Source organism: Staurois parvus, unplaced genomic scaffold, assembly GCF_062004578.1.
Source record: "Staurois parvus isolate SC_StPar_1 unplaced genomic scaffold, SC_StPar_1.0 ptg000068l, whole genome shotgun sequence".
Classification (NCBI taxonomy): Eukaryota; Metazoa; Chordata; class Amphibia; order Anura; family Ranidae; genus Staurois; species Staurois parvus.
In genome coordinates this window covers 3,390,907-3,412,500 of record NW_028317864.1, presented here as the reverse complement: position 1 = coordinate 3,412,500, position 21,594 = coordinate 3,390,907, and the positions used below count along the sequence as shown (strand labels likewise).

Here is a 21,594-nt window from a genome sequence, read left to right as displayed (position 1 = left end):
GAATAAAAATGTGAGGGAGGGATCCAATTGAACCACGTTTCTCAGAGCTCTGTCTATCTATTAAAGCCCCAGCTCCCCGGCAAGCTGTATTGGCTGAGAGAGGCAGACTCCTCTGTCTGCCTGCCTGCTGCCTGGGAGTTCTGAAACAATGCCCTGCAAACCACAGAAGAAGAATCCCTCTGTTGGATTCATGTCCGTCTGGATTTCCCCTCCCATCAAGGTAAGAGTGCTTAGCACTGTGTAAAATATCAGCCTCCCCAGACTGTCCAGTTCTCTGCCCTGTGCACTTCCTCACTCCCATTTACTTCCCCACCCCCACTTGCAGGTCACCTCCCCATCCCTATCCCCATCCCCAAAGTATAATGCACCCTGCCCTGTGCTGTCCCTCACCCTCATTTACTTCCCCATCCCCACTTGCAGGTCACCTCCCTATCCCCGAAACGTATACTGCACTCTCCCATCTCACATTTCTGTTCCACTAAGTCAGTGTTACTGGAGATTTTAGTCAACTAAAATGTACTTGAGATTTTGGTCGAATAAATAGTATGACTAAAACAATTCAGATTACTAAAATACAACTAAAATTATACTGGCATTTTAGCCAAAAGACAATGGCTAAAACCCGAAATCAAAATTTGACGTCAAAATTTAACAGTGCATCAAATAACTACTCCATCCTAATGGTATGAAGAACACCATCTACTCCTGGTTGCCGTGATGACATGGTATTGTGTTTTCCTGGACAATATTAGAGATGAGGATTGTACATGCACGTGATAACAATTATGCATTTAATGATATTCTTAAGTCAGTCATATATGGATTTAAAATCCATAGATTTAGCAGAGAATGGTCGAATTTCAATCCATGTATTGGCAGGCTAGTTTTCTTGCTTGTTCTAGATCAGCATTGCTGGCTATAGCCGGCGGTGCTGGTCAGTATATTCAATCTCCCTACTGTCAGAATACAATAGCTCAAAGGGAGGGATTCCCCTATCCATCTGTGTAAGAATGGGGGAATCGAGTCATTTTCTTTCGTTTAACCCGCTGGTTGAACAAGAAAAATGTTTCTCTTGTATGGTCAACCTTAGAGGCACCTTTTTTCCTTTGTATTTTCCTGGCAAAGTCACTGGACTGGAGCCAGGCACACATTGCTACACTTTATTTTTTTTCTTGTCTCCTATGTACAGAACGTGGCTTGTTCAGTGCTTTATTAACACTTATTTGACTTCACATATCTGAGATGGGTTCTTTCTTCACATCTTCATACATCTCAATATAAGTGCTTCTGTGAGCAGATGTGCCTTCGGCTTCCCACCATCTCTGCAGTAATCCCTTCGAGGAGAAGCTTTTCCTCTGTTTTGCTGGTGTTTGATTTCCGGGCTTTAATGTAAGAGAGAGCGGTGTGTATTAATAGGTCTATGCAATGTACAAACATGGATGCTGTCAGTCATCTGCAGATTCCAAATGTGTTAACCCATTCTGTTTCGACAGAGTGCAAATGCATCCCTGTTTAGTATGACAATGACAAGGGACATGACATTACAGCTGCTTTTATGTAAGTCAGAAATGTGGTAAAACACAGGCAACCATATTGAAACCAGGGTCAGGCTTAGGAGCCCATTTACACCTTTAGGTTGGGTTAACGTGTTTTTTTTGAATGGGCATCCTAATGCACCAAAAAGCTACAAGCACTATTTTTAGCAATGCAATGTACCGTAGTACACAGTAGTACATTACTGTGCGTTGTGGTATAATGCAACGCAGGTGTGTTGGTTGGGGTTCCATTCAGAATGAAGCAGCACACCAACATGCCTTGCTGCTTTTTACAGTATCCAGTGTCACATTAAACTCTGTGGAGGCCCCTAGGCAATTGAAACCTTGGGGCCCCCTTCACAAGTTTCTGGAGGTTTCTTGTGCGTGCACTCTAGTGTGATAACATTGAACTAAGTAGTGGGCATGTTAGCTGCTAGATCCATGACCATCACCACTGTATATTACCCATATGTCGGCTGAACCAAAATTTTTTACAGACTGACAACTGAAAGAAGAACCTGTTGTCAATGGTTTATGTACTTTAAGTTGTTATTGAGTGCATTACATCAATAAAGTATTTTCTCTATAGAGTCTCTGATGTAAAGTTTTAATTTCTTTGAATTCAATTTCCTATCTTTTGTAAACAATTTAAGAAAGCTTCATTGTAATTTTCCTTCAAGATAAAATCAATGTTATTTTGATCTATTGTCATGGGGCCCAAAGATTGGCTTGGCCCACGTACTCTGGCTATTTGGTAATCTGGCACTGGCAGTAACATATGCATTACTTTGGGAATCTGGCCTTAGTGGCCGACCTTGTTTTTTTTTTTTCTGGTCAAGCATGCCTGTGATGTCCATATGTTAAGTTGACTTTTCTGAGGCATTGAGCACTTGCAGGTCACAGGTCTGAGTACCACGCAAATTCAGGCTTTCTAGCTAAGTTCTGGGCTAGACAAGCACCATCATAAGGCAGCATAGGCAGCTGCCTTAGGACGCCAGGCTAATAGGGGCAGTAAAATGCACCTTCACATGAGTATACAAAATTTTTTATCCTGGTCAAGCATAACTGTGATGTTCATATATTAAGCTGATTTTTCCGAGGCATTGAGCACTTGCAGGTCACAGGTCTGAGTTCCACGCAAATTCAGGCTTTCTAGCTAAGTTCTGGGCTGGAGAAGCACCACCATAAGGCAGCATAGGCAGCAGCCTTAGGACTCCAGGCTAATAGGGGCAGTAAAATGCACCTTCACATGAGTATACAAAAATGTTTATGCTGGTCAAGCATAACTGTGATGTTCATATGTTAAGCTGATTTTTCTGAGGCATTGAGCACTTTACAGGTCACAGGTCTGAGTACCACGCAAACTCAGGCTTTCTAGCTAAGTTCTGGGCAGGGCCAGCACCACCATAAGGCAGCATAGACAGCCGCCTTAGGGCGCCAGGTGTGAGGGACCGCCGGACGGCACCACTAGCACTCCACTGGTCAGGCGCACCCAGAGCGCGGAGTCTAAGCCCCAGGGTACTTGTTCACCAGGGCCCCTGATGGTGGGGATGGACTTGTAGTACCCCGGGACCAGGTCGCCACTACTGAGCACACCTGTCAGTGGTAGGGGTGTTCGCCAGGGGCTCCAACCAGGGAGAGCCAAATGTAAGGAGGTCGGGTGACCCCGATGGGATGGAAGGATATATGGCTGAGCAAGTGCGAAGTCAGACAGGCCGAGTTGGTAACGTAGAGGGCGGTAAGGTACAAGAGAGCAGGCAGAGAATCGTCGGGTCACACGCCAGGTCAGCAACAGTAGGTCAGATCTAATGAGGGGCATTCAGGAAGAGAGGTCAGGCAAAGCAAGGGTCTGGGCAGGAGAAATCAGCAGGTCAAGAACAATCCGGGTCAAATAACTTACAAGGCACAGGTTCAGATTCGCAGGATACAGGTAGGACCAGAAGGCACTGAAATGACAGCACAGGGACATTTAAATATCCCGCCCTGCACTGCCATTGGTGCCCAGCGGGCGGCCGCGGCTTCTACTGCACATGCGCGAACTCAAACGCCGCGGCCGGCCCGGAACTAGTGCCGTGTCCCCGCACAGGGCGGTGCAGTGCGCCTGCGCCGGGACCATCGCGGCGGGGATCGAGGGGATCCCTGACATTGCCCCCCCCCCTACGGGCAACCTCCGGATGCCCACCCGATCTCTCCACCACGGGTGATCACAAAGAAACCTCCGGACAAGTCTGGGTGCATGGACATTATGGGCTGGTTCCCATGAATTGTCCTCAGGGCCGTAGCCCTTCCACTTGATGAGAAATTGGGTCTGGCCCCCCCTTCGTCGGCACTTCAGGATTGTCTCCACCTCGAATTCTTCTTCCTCTTCGACTGTTATGGCCTCCGGGGGCCTGGATTCCCGTTCCGGGAAGGCATCAGGGACTACCGGTTTCAGCAGGGACACGTGGAAGACAGGGTGAATCTTGAGTGTCTCAGGGAGAACAAGTTCATAGGCCACTTCATTGACCATCCGCTTAATGCAAAAAGGGCCTATAAATTTAGGTCCCAACTTCTTTAACGGGCAGAGCATCTTCAAGTTAGCTGTAGCCAGCCAAACCTTCTCTCCGGGCCGCAACACCAGATCCCCTCTTCGCTTCCTATTAAAAGCCCTCTTGTAATCTTCTTGGGCCCGACTGATGGCTTCTTGTAGTTTTTTATTGTTTGACGCGAAAAAAGTTAGTGTATCCTGTGTTGCTGGAATTGGGCATTCCAATTCCAACTATGGGTGAAACCCATAGTTGGAGAAGAACGGGGACTGCCCTGTTGCTGAATGGCAAGTGTTGTTATACGCAAATTCCGCCAAAGGAAGAAGTGGCACCCAGTCGTCCTGAGAGAATGATGCGTAGCATCGCAAGTATTGCTCCAGGGTCTGATTGGTCCTTTCGGTCTGACCATTGGTCTGAGGGTGAAATGCCGAGGAAAGGGATAGCTTGATATCCAGGGCTTTGCACAATGCCCTCCAAAATCTCGAGGTAAACTGCACCCCTCGGTCCGAGACGATGTCTTCGGGGACCCCATGCAGTCTAACAATCTCTCGAATAAAGACTTGCGCCGTCTCGGCCGCCGATGGAGTCTTCCGTAACGGAACGATGGGCCATCTTGGATAAACGGTCCACGACCACGAGAATTGCTGTGTGGTCCAGTGAAGGTGGAAGCTCGACTATGAAGTCCATAGAGATCTTCTGCCAGGGCCGTTCAGGGATTGGTAATGGACGTAGCAGGCCCCACGCCTTATTTCTTGAAGGCTTGTTCCGCTGGCAGATGACACAGGAGCCCACGTAACTCTTACAATCCTTGGCCATGTCTGGCCACCAGAAGGAACGTCGGAGAAGTTCCAGGGTCTTGACCGGGCCAAAATGTCCTGCCATCGGGTGGTCATGGCAATGTCCCAAGACTAGGGTTCGGGCTTCCTCCGGCACCACGATCCGGTCCTCCCTCCATAGGAGTCCCCCCTTGTTCTGGAGGGGCGCCCCATCGGAGGTAGACATGGCTGTGGACGCTTTCATTATCTCGGAGCGAAGGTTGGTCTGGAGGGCCAAGAAGTTTCCTGCAGGCAGAATAGTGTCAGGTACTGGGATCTTCTTGGTGTCCTCGTACATGCGTGACAACGCGTCTGGCTTCGTGTTTTTTGATCCCGGCCTGTATGTGATGTGGAACTGGAACCTCGAGAAAAACAATGCCCATCTTGCCTGTCGTGGGCGCAAACGTTTGGCAGTCCTCAGATATTCCAGGTTCTTGTGGTCCGTGAATATCAGAATGGGGTGTGAGGCACCTTCCAGCAGGTACCTCCATTCTTCTAATGCGGTCTTGATAGCCAGTAGTTCTCGATCCCCAATGTCGTAATTCTTCTCCGCAGGGGTAAGTTTCCGTGAGAAGAATGCTACTGGGTGAAGTAATTCCTTGGCGCCCTTTCGCTGGGAAAGAATGGAGCCAACCACGTTCTCCGACGCATCTACTTCTAAGATGTAGGGCAGGGAGGCGTCGGGATGACCCAGAATGGGTGCCGAGGTAAATAACTTCTTTAACGCTTCAAAAGCTTCCTGTGCCTCTGGCGTCCATCTGAATTGCGTCCCAAGCTTGGTTAGTTGAGTGATGGGGGAAACCAGACCCGAGAAGTTCTTGATGAACTTCCGGTAGAAGTTTGCGAACCCGATAAAACGTTGGACGCTTTTCCTGTCCGTGGCTTCAGGCCAATCTAGGATCGCAGAGACCTTCTGAGGGTCCATTGCGACTCCCGTGGTGGAGATGATCAGGCCCAGAAATGTAACGCTAGCCTGTTCAAAGCAACATTTCTCTGCTTTAGCGTACAACCCATGCTGCCGCAACCGCCCCAAAACCTTTGTTACATGTACCCTGTGCTCCCCCAGGGAGGATGAGAAAATCAAAATGTCGTCTAAGTAGACGATGACAAAGATGTCCAGGAAGTCCCTAAAGATGTCGTTTACAAAGTGCTGGAAGGTGGCCGGCGCATTGCACAACCCGAAAGGCATGACCAGGTATTCGAAATGGCCGAAACGGGTGCGGAAGGCCGTTTTCCACTCATCCCCCTCCCTTATGCGAACCAAGTTGTAGGCTCCCCTTAAGTCCAGCTTGGTAAATACTACTGCAGCCTTTAAGCTCTGGAATAATTCTGGTACCAGTGGTAATGGGTAACGATTCTTGATTGTGACCCTATTCAGTTCCCGATAGTCGATACATGGCCTCAAGGTCTTGTCCTTCTTTTCTACAAAAAAGATCCCTGCACCTGCTGGGGAAGTGGAGGGACAGATGAATCCCTTCCGGAGACTGTCCTCAATATAATCCTTCAGGGCCCCTAATTCTAGTTCAGAAAGGGGAAAAATTCGCCCGAAGGGAATTTCAGAACCGGGTAACAGATCAATCGGACAGTCATATGGGCGGTGGGGGGGTAGAGTATCAGCTCCCCGTTCACTGAACACATCAAGAAACTTATGATAGGCTGCCGGAATCACTTGTTTCAGGCTGGCATCCCCTTCGGAGCACAGGAGGACCTGGGGGACCTCCGGGCCCGAAGTTCGGCACAGTTCCCGACAGTATGGGGAAGGGAACGAGACAACCCCAGTCTCCCAGTCAATTTGGGGGTTATGGGCCCGCAACCATGGGAGCCCCAGAATGACTGGGAAAAGGGGTGATGCAATCGCATCTAGGCGGAGGAGCTCCCGGTGTTGACCGGCAAAGGAAGTCACAATGGAAGGGGTCTCCTGGTTAACCACCCCTGACTTTATCCGGGAACCATCAGCCAAAAAGATGTGAAACCCCTTCTCCTTTGGACGGAGGGGGATACCCTGCCGGTGGGCAAAATTGATATCCACAAAACAGCTGCATGCCCCCGAATCAACTATGGCCGTCACCTCCAAGGTCCTTTCTGAAAGCTGAAAGGAGAGGGGGACAACTAAGTATTGGGACGGATTCATATTGCCAATAGATAAAGAAGATGAGGTGAACTTACTCAGTTTCTGTGGGCAGGAACGTACCATGTGACCAGCTTCACCGCAGTAGAGACACAGGTTCTGGGAGCGTCTGCGCTGGCGTTCCTCTGGCGGTAGTTTAGGCCGTGCCAGGCCTAGCTGCATGGGTTCGGGAGCATCTTCAGACAGCAGGTTCTGAATGTTTGGCCTAGTATGTTGACTGGATCCTTGGAATGACCCCCAGGTATTTCCGCGACCCTGACCAGACCTCTCCAATCTGCGCTCTCGTAGCCTACGGTCAATTTTAATGGTGAGTGCAATCAAGTCCTCTAATGTCTCGGGCACCTCCACCCGGGCGAGCTCGTCTTTCAGAGCCTCAGATAGGCCCATACGGAACTGGTGCAAAAGCGCAAACTCGTTCCAGCGAGTGTCTCCCATCCAACGCCTAAAGTCAGAGGCGTATTCCTCAGCCGCTCGCCGACCTTGTCGGAGTGCGTATAATGTGGCCTCGGCCGAGGCCACCCGTTGTGGGTCATCATATAAGATGGCCATAGCATTAAAAAAATTGTCAACCGTAACCAGATGGGGGTCATTATTTCCCCTTAGTCGGTGGGCCCAGTCTTAGGGTTCACCCTGCAACAGGGAGATAACAAACCCTACTTTCACCGATTCCGTCAAAAAGGTCCGTGGTTGTAGTTCAAAATAGAGCAGACAGGAGTCACGGAATGGCCGAAAGCGTGTGCGATCCCCGTGGAAGCGCTCGGGTAAGGGTACTTGGGGTTCCGCCATAGGGAGTGATGCGGAAGGCCCAGGAGCCGGCTCGTGGGCTGCTGTGACCGGGGGTGCAGGAGCTGGGGCCTGTGAAACAGGAGCAGATATGGTGCAGGCCTGAAACCGATTCTCAATCTGCAAACATCTGTCCTGTAACATGTTTACTGCTTGCGTCAGGGTAGCCAGGTGCCTGCAAACCTCCTCCATCGGGGAGGGTCCTCCTTGAGGCTCAGTCATGGCCTTCTGATTCTGTGAGGGACCGCCGGACGGCACCACTAGCACTCCACTGGTCAGGTGCGCCCAGAGCACGGAGTCTAAGCCCCAGGGTACTTGTTCACCAGGGCCCCTGATGTTTGTGTGCATTGTCAATATAACATTCAGATAAGACCAAGTTGGCTTTTCTGTCTGAAAATAGCATGACAGTGAAATTCCATATGACATTGCACTTGCATAATAGAGTATGAGCGTATAAGGTGAAGAGCTGGCAACTCGTTCTCCCAATAAAGGTACTTCAATAATAAAGGGCACAGTGTGCAAGTTACAGCAGCTTATGCGTTTCGGTAAAAAAACACTTTACAGCCTATGAATAAGGGTTTTACCGAAACACGTAAACTGCTGTAACTTGCACACTGTACCCTTTTTTAACCACTTTATAGACATGGGCCGGGCGGGAGCGCTGCCGAAACGGGTTGACGTTTCTAAACGTCACCCGCATTAACTGCCTGTGCGCGCTCCCTGGGAGCGCACGGCACCGCGATCCGGTGCCCGTTGTGTGAGGTCCCGATTCATGTGATCACTGATTGGCCAATCAGTGATCACATGAGCAGTAGTAAACAAGATGTCACTTCCTGCCATCATTGCTTACTACTTGTGAAATCTGTGAATGATCACAGAGGTCACATTATTATTATTATACAGGATTTCTATAGCTCCAACAATTTGCTCAGCGCTTTACAAAATAACGGGAGACAATACAGCAACAATACAGTTCAATACAAGAGGGATAGGAGGGCCTGATCCTTGGAGCTTACAATGGTACAAGTCTATTCACAACAGCCTTGTACCATATGACAAGCAGTGACCAATCACAGCTCTCACAGTATTTTTCAATAGCTGCAAGAATGCAGCCAGAGAGAAATAGAAATGATTGCTTTTACAGCCTTTATCGGTGTAAAAGCAATCTGTGTAAGAAAAGAAAAAAAATCTTCATCACCCCCCACAAGTAGTACAGTGTCACTATGGTGACACTGTACTGCTAGGGTGACAGTATGATAAAAAAAATAAACATAAATAATATAAAATAAAAATGTAACAACATTTTTTGAAAAATTATAATTTTTGGTTATAAACTACTGTGGGTTATTCATTTTTTTTTTAACTAAAAAGATAGCTGAATACATTTTGGCCAAGATTTATGAAGAAAGATTATTTATTTGCAAAATTTTAGAAGAAAAACACTTTTGTTTCCAAATTTTTGGACTTTATCATTTATATAGCAAAAAAATAAAAATCCCAGTGGTGAATAAATACCACCAAAATAAAGTTTTATCTGTCTCAAAAAAATTCATATGGGTACAGTATTGCATGACCGTGCAATTGTCATTCAAAGTGTGATAGCACTGAGAGCTGAAAATTGACCTGGACATGAAGGGGGTAAAAGTGTCCGGGCTTGAAGTAGTTAATAAAGTACCTTTATTTCACCATTATATGTTGCACTCCTAAATAACAAAAAAATATGATTCCCCTTAAAAAACTATATATAAATATATAAGCAATTAAAAAAATTATTAAATCATCAAATCAATTTAATATAATTAATAGTCCCATCAATAAAAATAAAAGTCCAATAATAGTGACTTGGTGTTATTTTTATTGATGGGACTATTAATTATATTAAATTGATTTGATGATTTAATAATTTTTTTAATTGCTTATATATTTATATATAGTTTTTTAAGGGGAATCATATTTTTTTGTTATTTAGGAGCGCAACATATAATGGTGAAATATTTTATGTACACAGTTGAAGTTATGTGTTTTATGTTGGCGATCCACTAGAGATAATTGCATTTGGCTCGCAAGTCACACAAATTCACATTTTTTTCAAAAGTACCTTTATTGGGAGAGCGAGTTGCTGGCTCTTCACCTTATACTCTCATGCTGTCTAAAGTGCCAGGAAGACACTGTTAGCTTTGTAGGACTGTTGTTCTATCTCCCCAGTGGAATAAATACAGCAGAAAAAAAAATCTGGGACTTTGCTCATTCTCTACTGTATGAGTGACTAAAAAAATGTTTTTTTGCCCAGTTTCAAAATCTACATGCACATGGGGGCAGCCATATTTGCTCATTATACTACAAAGCCTCTACATCCTGCTTAGTAATATTGCACACGGATTGTGATATAAATTCAATCAACATCTTTTTTTTTATATGTATTTTTATTTCGCCCAATTATTTTACAATAAGGGCTATTTCACCACTCTCTTGCTACACTTAACTTTTAGCTCATGTTAAGAGAAACGGAATACAAGATAATTTTTTGGAGCATGCAAAACATGAATTCTCAGAACACCAGTGAAAAGCAAAGCAACAAAATAAATAAAATAATGGAATCTTCGTCAACCATCTCTATGTTGTTCCCAAAGCTATGTGTCCCTTCCCAGCAGTCTAAGCCTTTAATATTTAGGAGGGAGGACCACTACACAGATATCTCACACACACACACATATATATATATACATACATACATACAGTATATATATATATATATATATACATACATACAGTATATATATATATATATATATATACATACATACAGTATATATATATATATATATATATATACATACACATACAGTATGTATGTATATATATATATATATATATATATATATATATATATATATATATATATATTATCACTCACAACACCTGGAATTTCTCTAACCAAGACTATTTTTTTGTTAATTTTAGATTGATTTATATATGTTTTTAGATTTTTTGAGTAGTCAATAATTGTACTTCTCGTGTGTGTGATTTTTTTATTTTATTTTATTTAAATTCTTTATTAATTACTTTGAGTAAGTGCACACAGGTGGTTCAATAGATTCAAACCTAAAAAGGTACAAAGCAACAGTCCGACCAACATGTTTCATTTCACAGATCTTAGATTTTCTTAATATATGACATGGCTAATAGGAGGCGGTGGGGAGGGAGGAATGGATGGATGAACTAGAAGCAGTATTAACCACTTCCATAATGGACACTTTTACCCCCTTCCTGCCCAGGCCATTTTTCAGGTTTCAGCGCTCTCACACTTTGAATGACAATTGCGCGGTCATACAACATTGTACCCAAAGTAAAATTTTATCATTTTCTTCGCACAACTAGAGCTTTCTTTTGGTGGTATTTAATCACCGCTGGGGTTTTTATTTTTTTGCTAAATTAACAAAAAAAGACCAAACATTTTGATAAAAAACACAATTTTCTTTATTTCTGTTATAAAAGTTTGCAAATAAATAATTGTTCTTCATAAATTTAGGCCACAATGTATTCTACTACATTTCTTTGGTGAAAATAACCCAAATTAGGATGTATTATTTAGTTTGTAGGAAAGTTATAGAGTTCACAAACTATGGGATATATCTGAAAATTGATCAATCCTGAAGTACTGACAGCCAATCTAATTTCTTGAGGTCCAAGAATGTCAGAACAGTACAGATATCCCCCAAATGACCCCTTTTTGCAAAGTAGACAGTCCGACGTACTTCATAAGAGGCATGGCGAGTTTTTTGAAGTTGTAATTTATTTGTCATTTTTCGGAAATGAAGAAATAAAAAAAATGCTTTTCACTGTTTTTTTTTTTTTTACATACTGTCACCAGTGCAGTACAGCGTCATCATATACCTGGTGTGGCAGTGATCAGGGACACTGGTGACAATACGAAAAATAAATTGATAATTTTTTTTAAAAAATGTTAACTTTTTTTGTATTTATTAAATTTTTTTCTCTTTTTTTAAGATTTTTTTTTCATATTTCACTATGACCAAAGTCCAAAGACCAACATTGTACTACTTTGGGGAAGTGATCAGTATTTTTTTTCTTTTTTACACAATTTGTTTATAGCAAAGAATTTCTTTGCTATAAGCAAGCATTTACCTGAATGAAATCGATTCATTCAGGGTTTTTTTTTTTTTGTGCTTAGCTGTGATTTGGCCACAGCTAATCACGTGACACAGCTGGGCTGTGATTGGCCTAGCTTGTGTATGTGATCGCTGTGACCTTTCACAGCTAGACACACTTGTATACAATGGATGGCATGAAAGGAAGCCATCCATTGTATACAACTGTTATGTGACCTGCTGTGATTGGTCACAGCAGGTCACATGGTACTGGCAACGGGGCCGGTACACAGATCTGTCATCGGCCGTTTGCACGGTACACGACCGGTGACAGATCACGCCGCTGCACGGCTCTGCGGGCAGGCAAACTGCGCATGTCTGGAAGGACGCCATATGGCGTCCACCCAGAGGGACGAGCTGTTCGCCCGGCTGCCATTTGGTTATAGGCTGGGCGGCAACTGGTTAAACCCCAACGCATAAATGGAGTATATTGCAGCTTACCAATCAATCGGTATGGTGACTGTATTAGTTTTTTTTTCATTTCTTTTTCCTTCTGTTTTCACCTGGTGATCTGACCATTGACACACCTCCTATATTAGCGTGCCTCCCACTCTGGCTAAAAGAGCATAGGGGGCACTTTTGGACAGCAGCCTGGGGTGGGTGGAGTGCTAGTTGTACTAGCAGATTTGAGTACAATAACAACTGAAGCTGAATTCCATTTATAATCAGTTACAGCAAACTGTTTTTTATTCCTTTTGGGGCAAAGGATTTAAATATTTAAAAGCGGATCATTGTAAGCACCCCTTCCAGTGCTAGTTTATCTCATCCCTGTAATCTGCAAGAGAGCTCTTTTAAAAGCAACAAACTTACTGGCTGGATCATCAGATGAAAGCAGAATAAAGAAAGCCTAAGGAAACTAGTCCAGTCAACATAGCTAAGAACTGGTAAGCTGCAATATAATACATCTTTGTTTTTGGCTTTAATATTGAGGTGGTTCCCATTCTAGCTCAATAAAGTGTAATCTGACTTTCTAGGAAGGGAGGGCAGTCGGGTAATGTTCAGATTGGGGATATCTAACCCAGTTCCTGTCCCAAGGACACAACAGGAAACAAGTAGAAATCTCTTCTTAGACAGGTGTCACCAGAATGCTTGGCCCCACTGGAAGAATATCCCTTACCTCCTGTTCCAGGAATAACATTTTTTCCATCCAGTAGGCTCAAGGACAAGTGCAACTCTCCCCAGGAACACAAACAGCAATGGAAACCTCAGAGTGCATGGTCAATGGTGATACTGTATTATAGCTCATTCACATAGAAATCTAACATGGCTCATGGGTGAACCTCTAAAATGAAACCTCAACAAATTGCATATTTAAGTACAAACAAGCCACGGTAGACCACCTTGAGAAGGGGTCCACTGAGGTCCCGAAATGTCTATAAATAGGTTTCTTTTTGCTCTTTTACATGTTTTTGAATTTTTTGATTGCACTTTATAATTATCACTTTAAAATGCAATCTCAATAAATTGCATGTTTGAGGTTCACCTGTGTGGTGTGTTGGCTTTTTATGTGAATGAGCTATAAAAAATGCATCACCACTCACCATGCACCCTCTAAAGCAGTAGTTTTCAACTTATGAGCTAAAGGGGATCTCAAATGCGGTCCCCTGATATCACCAAAGGGCCGCACATAATGTTCAATATATGTAATACTTGAGACTGTCAAACCTAATAGAAACTGCAGACCTAATAAAGGAGATGAGGGTCAGAGAGTATGAACTTGCTAAATTTTTAGCTGGGGGTATGCTGCAGAAGACCATACAAAACTGAGAACATGTTACATGAGGCTACCAGAGATCTATACTATTATCCTAATCAATGTTCCCACTAAAGACTGCTGAGGTCTGAAGGCTACCCATTGCATACCAAAGGGCCACATGTGGTCCTTGGGCCACAGGTTGAGCCCCAGGGCTCTAAGGGGTGAGAAGGGTATGGTGTTGGGTGGATAGAACTCAGCTATAAAAACATGACCGAGGCTGTTACTCCACATATTTTAACCACTTGATGATTTGTTCCCCTTCCTGACCAGTCCATTTTTCACAATACTAAGTATATATATATATATATATATATATATATTATTTTTTTTTTCGCAATACGCGTTACTTTAACTGTCAATTGTGCGGTCATGCAACGCTGTACATTAATTACATTTATGTCAATATTTTCCCACAAATAGAGCTTTCTTTGGTATTTGATCACCTGTACATTTTTTCTGTTTGTGTTATAAATAAAATAAATTTTTTTTTTTTAAAAAACCCTCCCAATATTTTTTATTTTCTGTTGTAAAAACATTTCCAGTTAAAAAAAAAAATGAAAAAATCAAATTTCTTCATAAATCTAAGCCAAAATGTATTCTACTACATAGTTTTGGTAAAATAAAATCCCAGTAAGCTTATATTGATTAGTTTGTGCAAAACTATTGGACATATACTAAAATTTTCAAATTAATTTTTTTTAGTACTAGTAATGGTGGCGATCAGCGACTTTTAACGGGACTGCGATATTGCAGCGGACATTTTTACACTAACTGACTGTGGGAACGAGTGGCACTAATATAGTGATCAGTGCTGTAAATATGCACTGACACCTTACTAATGTCACTGGCTAGGGAGCGTTAAACATCCGGGGTGATCTGTACGCCTAGCCACGCATTTGGTGTACACTTGGTGCTTTTACTAGGGAAAGTGAAGGATCATGTTCCCAGCTTTTGCAGGGACACATGATCCTTCACCCGCCCCCCCCCCCCCCCATCAGAGCAGAGCTCTGCTTTGTTTACATAGGCAGAGCTCTGTTCTGTGTCCTTCCTGACGATCGGTGGGTGTTGGTGGACATCCATTTACCGGCACTAGCAGATCGACTTCTGCTGTGAATGTTCACAGCAGAAGAGATCCACCAGCGGTGCACGTGCGCCCCCTATGGCAAAAGTGCAAAATCACACACACATTCACCGGCACTAGCAGATCAACTTCTGCTGTGCATGTTCACAGCAGAAGAGATCCACCAGTGGTGCACGTGCGCCCCCTACAGCAAAAAAAAGTGAAAAATCACACACACGCACATTCACCGGCACTAGCAGTTCGACTTCTGCTGTGCATGTTCACAACAGAAGAGATCCACCAGAGGTGCGCATGCGCCCCCTATGGCAGAAGTGCAAAATCACACACACACACACACACACGATTTTGCACAGAATGGCCGCCCTGTAGCAGTAAAACTGCTATAGGGCGGACCTTAAGTGGTTAAAAAAACGTTTTGGCTAGAGGTATACATTAAGTGCTTTTCATATTCATAAAAGTTAGGTTCATTTGGTTGCTCATACTGATAGCAGTATCAGGTTAGGATTGGGAAGCCCAAATAAATCACATTGGCTCATTTCTTCTCTATGAAGCCTGCAGCCAACAGCATGTTGGGTGGGATATGGCATCCCCAGCATAATCCTTCGGTTTAGTCATCCGGTAGTTTTACATTTTTGGTAGGTTAATCTCACATCTGAAAGGATGCTGTCGGTTTCTTTTTACAACACTGGCAACTATCAGATGGTTAAAGGAAAGACAGAGTAAATATACAATAAATAAATAAAACCTTTCCTATGTAAATAGCTAACCTGGAGGGAATTTTATACTCAGAAGAGCTCTGATTTCCTTTTGATTTTGAATTCCCAATCCATCCTGAGCATAAGCATAAAAATATTTATATGCATTGTGTGAAGACACAAAAAGCATTAACTTCTGCTCTCAATTCCACACAGCTCTCTGCTATAGGGCTGGAAATTGAATGGTACCCAAATGATTACTCAGCAATGACAACATTACTGCAAAAGGTAAAAACATTTTTAACATTGATTTATTACGTTCTACAGCACTACAATGTAGCATCACATATGGAATCGTTATCATTTGCATCTTGAGGTAGATGTGAATCCTAATGGAATAATGAGGTTTGCTAAAGCACAGTGTATCATATACAACTGCCATACTTGTTTCCATCAGGTGGATTGTGCATGTGTAATGTGTGATGAAACGGTCATTTTCAGCCCCAGTCTAAACAATAGAAACAACCTCCTGCTCTCAAATGTGCTCAGAATCCAGTAGGTTTCCACTGTTCCAATTCGTAGCTAAAAGGCACCACCACACTTTTCTGCCCTCTTAGGACTGAGGGATTCCCGTTATGTACAGCACTGAAAAAACACAAAAAGAGGACGCACCAGCCTTGCTCAATGCCTTCGTGCACCATTTATTGATTCATAAAAGTACATATTATACTCACAAACAAATGAGTTAACAAGCATATTAATATGTTAAAAGCCACAAACGCCAAATCTGTAGAATTTATTCACCAGCTTGGGAAGAAGTCATTCAGGTCCATTATAACTGACACGTTTCAAGGGGTAACCCCCTCTTCATCAGAGCCACAGTATCTTTGCCTCTGATAAAGAGGGGTTACCCCTTGAAACATGTCAATCCAGGGGAGGACTGACAACTCATGGGGCAATAGGGGATCATGTGTCCTTGCCCACACTTAAAGCACACCCAAAAAAGCCTATAAAAAGGTACCAGGGGCATTTCATGGGGCCCGTTACTGACCCTGGGCCCTTGGGCAGTGCCTGAGTGCTCTAATGGTCAGTCCGCCCCTGTGTCAGTCATATTGGATCCGGATGGCTTCTTCCCAAGCTGGTGAACAAGTGCAGCAGATTTGGCATTTGTGGCTTTGAACATTTTGATACGCTTTTTAACTCAATTGTTTGTCAGTATAATATCTGCTTTTATGAATCAATAAATGGTGGACAAAGGTAGAGCCCTAATTGAAAGCCTGTGTGTTAGGATGAAGAATTAAAAAGATTGCAAAGGACTTTTTTAAAATATTACCATATTACAACTTATATGCGATTTTAATGATTGGGTTTACATATACTGTACATCATTTAAAATGGAGTTAAAGCAACTCTGCTGTCTAAATCAATCAAAAAAGGGTCCCCACTAAAGAAGATACGGAATATTCACCTCTCCTGCCGCCCGTTCTGCCAATCTCTGCAATTGTAAAGAAAAACTGCTGAATGAAGATCTTGCAAAATCTGACACTTCTGGGAGTGTCGGATTACTGGTCCCCTACTGGGCTTAGTGGCTCAACTCCCCCCATCCTGTCCCATCCTCTACATCCCTACTATAGAGATCGGCTGTGTAGGCAGCAGGAGAGGAGAGAATTCAGTGCCTTCTTTGCAGCATCGCATTAGCAATCAGTTAGACTCTTCTCATTAAGATCAGTATTTTCTACATACATTAAATACTTATACTAGCAAAGTATACCCCTGGCTCTGTACCTTATGTCCCATTTCATAAGAAATGTTTTCATTACTTCTGCAGTAATGAGCCCTCAAACATAAGAACAAACCAAACAAACCTACCTGTGACTTTTCCTGTACAGTGTCCTCCATCTGTGGGGAGCCTCCAATGTTCTTCCAGCGATCACTGCCCATGTTCTATTGAGGCAAAAGACACAATGACACATCCATGTCATATCTATTTTTTTGGAATCATTTTATTCAGTTTTATTTTAGCTAGGCTCTAATCTTTTATTACTATATAATTATGTTTTGTTCAGATGGAATACACAAGCTGTAATAGCATTCAGTAAAACCTTTCCTTTACAATCCCGCATCTCTCTCTCATATACAGTGTGTGTGTGTGTGTGTATATATATATATATATATATATATATATATATATACACACACACAAACTGTATATATTTATGCATATTAGTTCTTTTTGTTCCAGCATAAACATACACAAACATATTGAGTAATAGCGCAAGGGGCAAAGTGCAGAAGCCCATAGCATCCAATCAAAACTAATTTTTAACCAATTTGAATCTATGGATCTGATTGGGCTTCTATCGTACACGGCATTTTTCACATTTATTATTGCTTTTGAATAGTTCCAGCAGTCTCTGATCATTAAGGGCTCAATCCATCTAAAATGGATATTTTGCTTTTGAGTGAATGAGGAGGTGGGAATGCCCACAGCCTCTTGCCTCTCTTGGGGACATTGGTAAGACCCAAATTCCCGACCTGCCCACCTGCCATGTCCGTTTTAAGAATGTCTCTCCTTTTTAGGTGTCTCATTTTACAATGCACAGTGGAGTTAGATTTTTTGCAGCAGACAGAATAAGACTTCTGCAGCAAAAAAAAAAATGAGATCCCATGATGGGGGTGACTGTTCCATGCCAGTGTCTTATTGCTGGAATTCCAAATAAAAAGCCATTTAAGTTTTAGTGCACCCAAAATGTAAAAAAATTGGTTTTGATGGACTGGCCAACACAAGGTGTTGAACTACAACATGATGGCACTAAATACAAACACTACTAGCTATAGGTTGGTGTATTTGTGTATACCAGGAACTGAAGACCTACGAAGAATTCAAGCTTTGAGAATTGAGCACTGCTTTTATGCAAGACGGGAATGATAGAAGTTTATTAATACACATACATCACAGGAGCAATGTTTTTGCAGGGCAATCTCCTTTTGTCAAATTCGTAATTTTTTGCATTATATTCTTTGATTACACAGGCACTAGTGATGCCCCTGTTGTGCGTTAGTAAAGCAACTGGCTGCGTACACGCTACAAGCTCTATTAATATGTATTGCACAGGCAGCTCTATTAATATATATATATATTGCACAGGCACAGCTCCTATGGAGCAGTATACTCTAAAGCTATCACAGTCTCCCTCCAGCAGATGTGCCCAGAAACACAAGTACTTTACATCTCCAGAATCGATAGCAAGGAGTAAAAACACAAACACATATACCTCGCTAATCAAAAAGTGACATAGTCAATATGCCGCTTTACTGGATGCCATATATCCAGGGTAATCACAAGCACCTTGTACGTTTGATGTACTGCTGTTGCACGCACTGTCTCTCAAATAACAGGCTATCACTAACAGCAACGAGGTGGGTACCACACTCACATCCAGTAATGCAAAGAGCAAGAGCTATATATAGTCAGAAAGCGACAGATACATATAGAGAGATAATTAGGAGGTTGTGTGAATGATACCCGTATTAAAATTCACTGCAAACAGATTGAGATGACGGAGGATCATGGAGAAGGTGAGACAAGAGGAAGGGCTACAGAACGCAAGACATCGGTAGGATAGATAGATGGATAGATCAGGTAGTTCCATTCTTGCGCCAATGGAGCTTACAATCTAACGCAGTGACACAAGCACACATAAGTTCTAAGGCCAATTCAGGTAGGTCCAAAAGACAGATGGACAGACCAACATCTTCACTCACCTGGTCTGGTCATTCTATCCATTCAGAATTGCTTGGACCAACTCTCCCAGACCAATCTCAGTTGCCTATCCTACTTGCACGGTCTAGTCTAGCAGATGGGACTCCTCTGGCTTAGGCAATCCAGAATGCAATTTGCTGATTTCGACACGATCACCTTCACCCTCCGCCACGTCTTGGATCCAGGTTGCCCCTCTTATTTTCTCTTCTCTTCTTTTCTCTTCTCTTTTCCTATCGCCCTCCTTTTATTTCTCCTTTATTCTCTCCTTAGCACACCTTTGGCTCTCTCCTGTGTCAACTTCTTTTCTCTCTCTCTCTCTCCCTTCTATTTAATCTGCCTAAAGCAGCCTCAGCTGCTAATTCACAAATCTTTAATCTGCTTTTCTGTGGAAGTCTAATGAGAAGGAACAAGCAGCTCCCATTCCAGCTCTGCAGCCCCCACAATTCTGCTGGTGTAGGAAAACTCCAACACAGACTGCTCCCCCCCAATCCAACTCTGCTGCTGCATATGCAAAGATCGGACACGAGCAAAGCACCGCAATCATTCCGACACCAGCATAGGGAATGGAAGGGAGAGGGACGCAGGGGAGGGATGCAGGATAGAGATGTAACCAGACAGGGATAATAGAGTCAGGGAAAAGCACTTACCTTCCTAAATATACTGAGGAGCCAGGCATATAGAAAGAGATGTCTCCATCACTAGAGCTCAGCTTGTCCCAGCTCGGGCTCTCTCTGCCTCTTGCTCAGATGCATTTGGAAAAGGCAGCTCACAATGGGTAGGGGGCAGTGCTGGGATGAGCTTAGAGCTGGAGATAGAAAGGTCTCAGAGATTTGTCAATTATGGTGATATTAGTCAATGAAGTCGTCTGCCCCCCCCCTTCTTCTTTATTTCCTAGCATCACTTTATTTCTTCCATATGACCTATGTACACTATTGCAGTTAACATTTAATAATGGTTCTATTACTTAGGTTTTTTTTTGTTGTTTTTTTTAAGAAGTTTGCAGAGTGTGCCAATGTTATGCATTTAAAGGGTCAGTCCACCCTAAACTGGAATGTTAGTTTTTGATAGGTGTTGGAAATTTTTTATGAAACATTAGAATTAAAACAGCAAAGCTGCTTGATGTATCTTTGTTTAGTTCCCCACCACCACCCAAACCTAGAAGACTGAGGATGGGTTCACACTGATGTGGTGTGGAATTCGCAGCGTTTTCTGTGCAAATTCCACACCGCATCAGAATCGCACCCCGATCATGCGAACCGATGCGGGTGTGTATGTTAACAACACCCCAAAATCGGTCTGCAAAACATGGTGCGATGTGCAGAATCAGATCGCACAGGTGTGAATACCCATGCGATCCGATTCTAGTGCCGACCTATAAAAGGGTCTTGCACCTTTTGGGTGCGGTGCGATAATGTATGGCTCTAATCGCACCGTACACAAATCGCATGTGATTTGCACAGGAATGAGGTGCGGTTCCTGTGCGAATAACATGCAATGCACCGCACCGCATTAGTGTGAACTTAGTCTGAAAAAGGTACTAAACCCCAAACCAAAAATGTAAGATATTGCAGCTTAACAATCATTAGATGTGGTGATTGCATTAGTTTTCTATTTTTTAGACTTTTTTTTTTCATTTATTTTCACTTAGTGATCTGGCCAGTAAATACATATGTATTTGAGTGCCTCCACTCTGGATGAAGGAGCACAGAGGCACCTTGGGACAGCAACATTGCTAACAGATTTAGAAACACTAACAAATTAAAGTAAAACTCCAGCTCACACTTTTTTTAGTTTACTTTTTGCAGTTACAGCAATAGTGTTTTTTCCTTTTGTGATAAAGGTTTTACATAAATGAAGTTGGCCATTCTAAGCACCCCTCTCAGTGGTAAATGGTTTGTTTCAATCCTGTAACTGCTACATCTGCAGGACAGCTTGTTCTGTAGACAAATTACAGAACTACTTTCTGTATCACCAGGGGAGAATAAAACAGAGAGCCTAAAAAAGAAAGCTAATGCAGCCATCACATCTCAAAGAATTGAAGAGCTGCTATTTAATAAATGTATACTTACGGGTTTAATACTGCTTTAAAGGAAACCTGGTGTGAGAAAAATATGGAGCTGACCTTTTCCTAATTACTAATTGTCATGAAACTCAATGGCTTCAATGCTCTTAGCTAGTGATATGGAACAAGTGAGCAGATTACGAATTCTTTAATTTGCATACTTGTTTCAAACGATTCAGTAGGTATTGAAGTCAGAGGGTCAGCATGACAGCCAGGCAAGGAGGATTCTTAGCAGGTCAGAAATGGCAGCCCCTATTCATTTATGACAGGTGCTGCTTTCTT

General features: G+C 43.0%; 1 protein-coding gene across 2 annotated transcripts in view; it reads right to left on the bottom strand.

Annotated features, from left to right (window-relative positions):
- The window catches only part of FIBCD1 (fibrinogen C domain containing 1), a 367,744-nt gene extending 347,696 nt beyond the window's left edge, over window positions 1–20,048 (bottom strand). Inside the window, exons 1-2 of one of the 2 annotated variants that reach the window (XM_089669029.1) lie at window positions 19,898–20,048; window positions 17,357–17,431 (exon numbers count right to left, since the gene is read on the bottom strand). In XM_089669029.1, the coding sequence (XP_089525155.1) occupies window positions 17,357–17,428 (72 nt within the window). In that variant the 5' untranslated portion in view covers window positions 17,429–17,431; window positions 19,898–20,048. Of the gene's footprint in view, window positions 1–17,356; window positions 17,432–19,252; window positions 19,727–19,897 lie in introns of those variants that run through there. The other variant, XM_089669031.1, reaches the window with a different exon arrangement.
- Window positions 20,049–21,594: the final 1,546 nt, after the last annotated feature.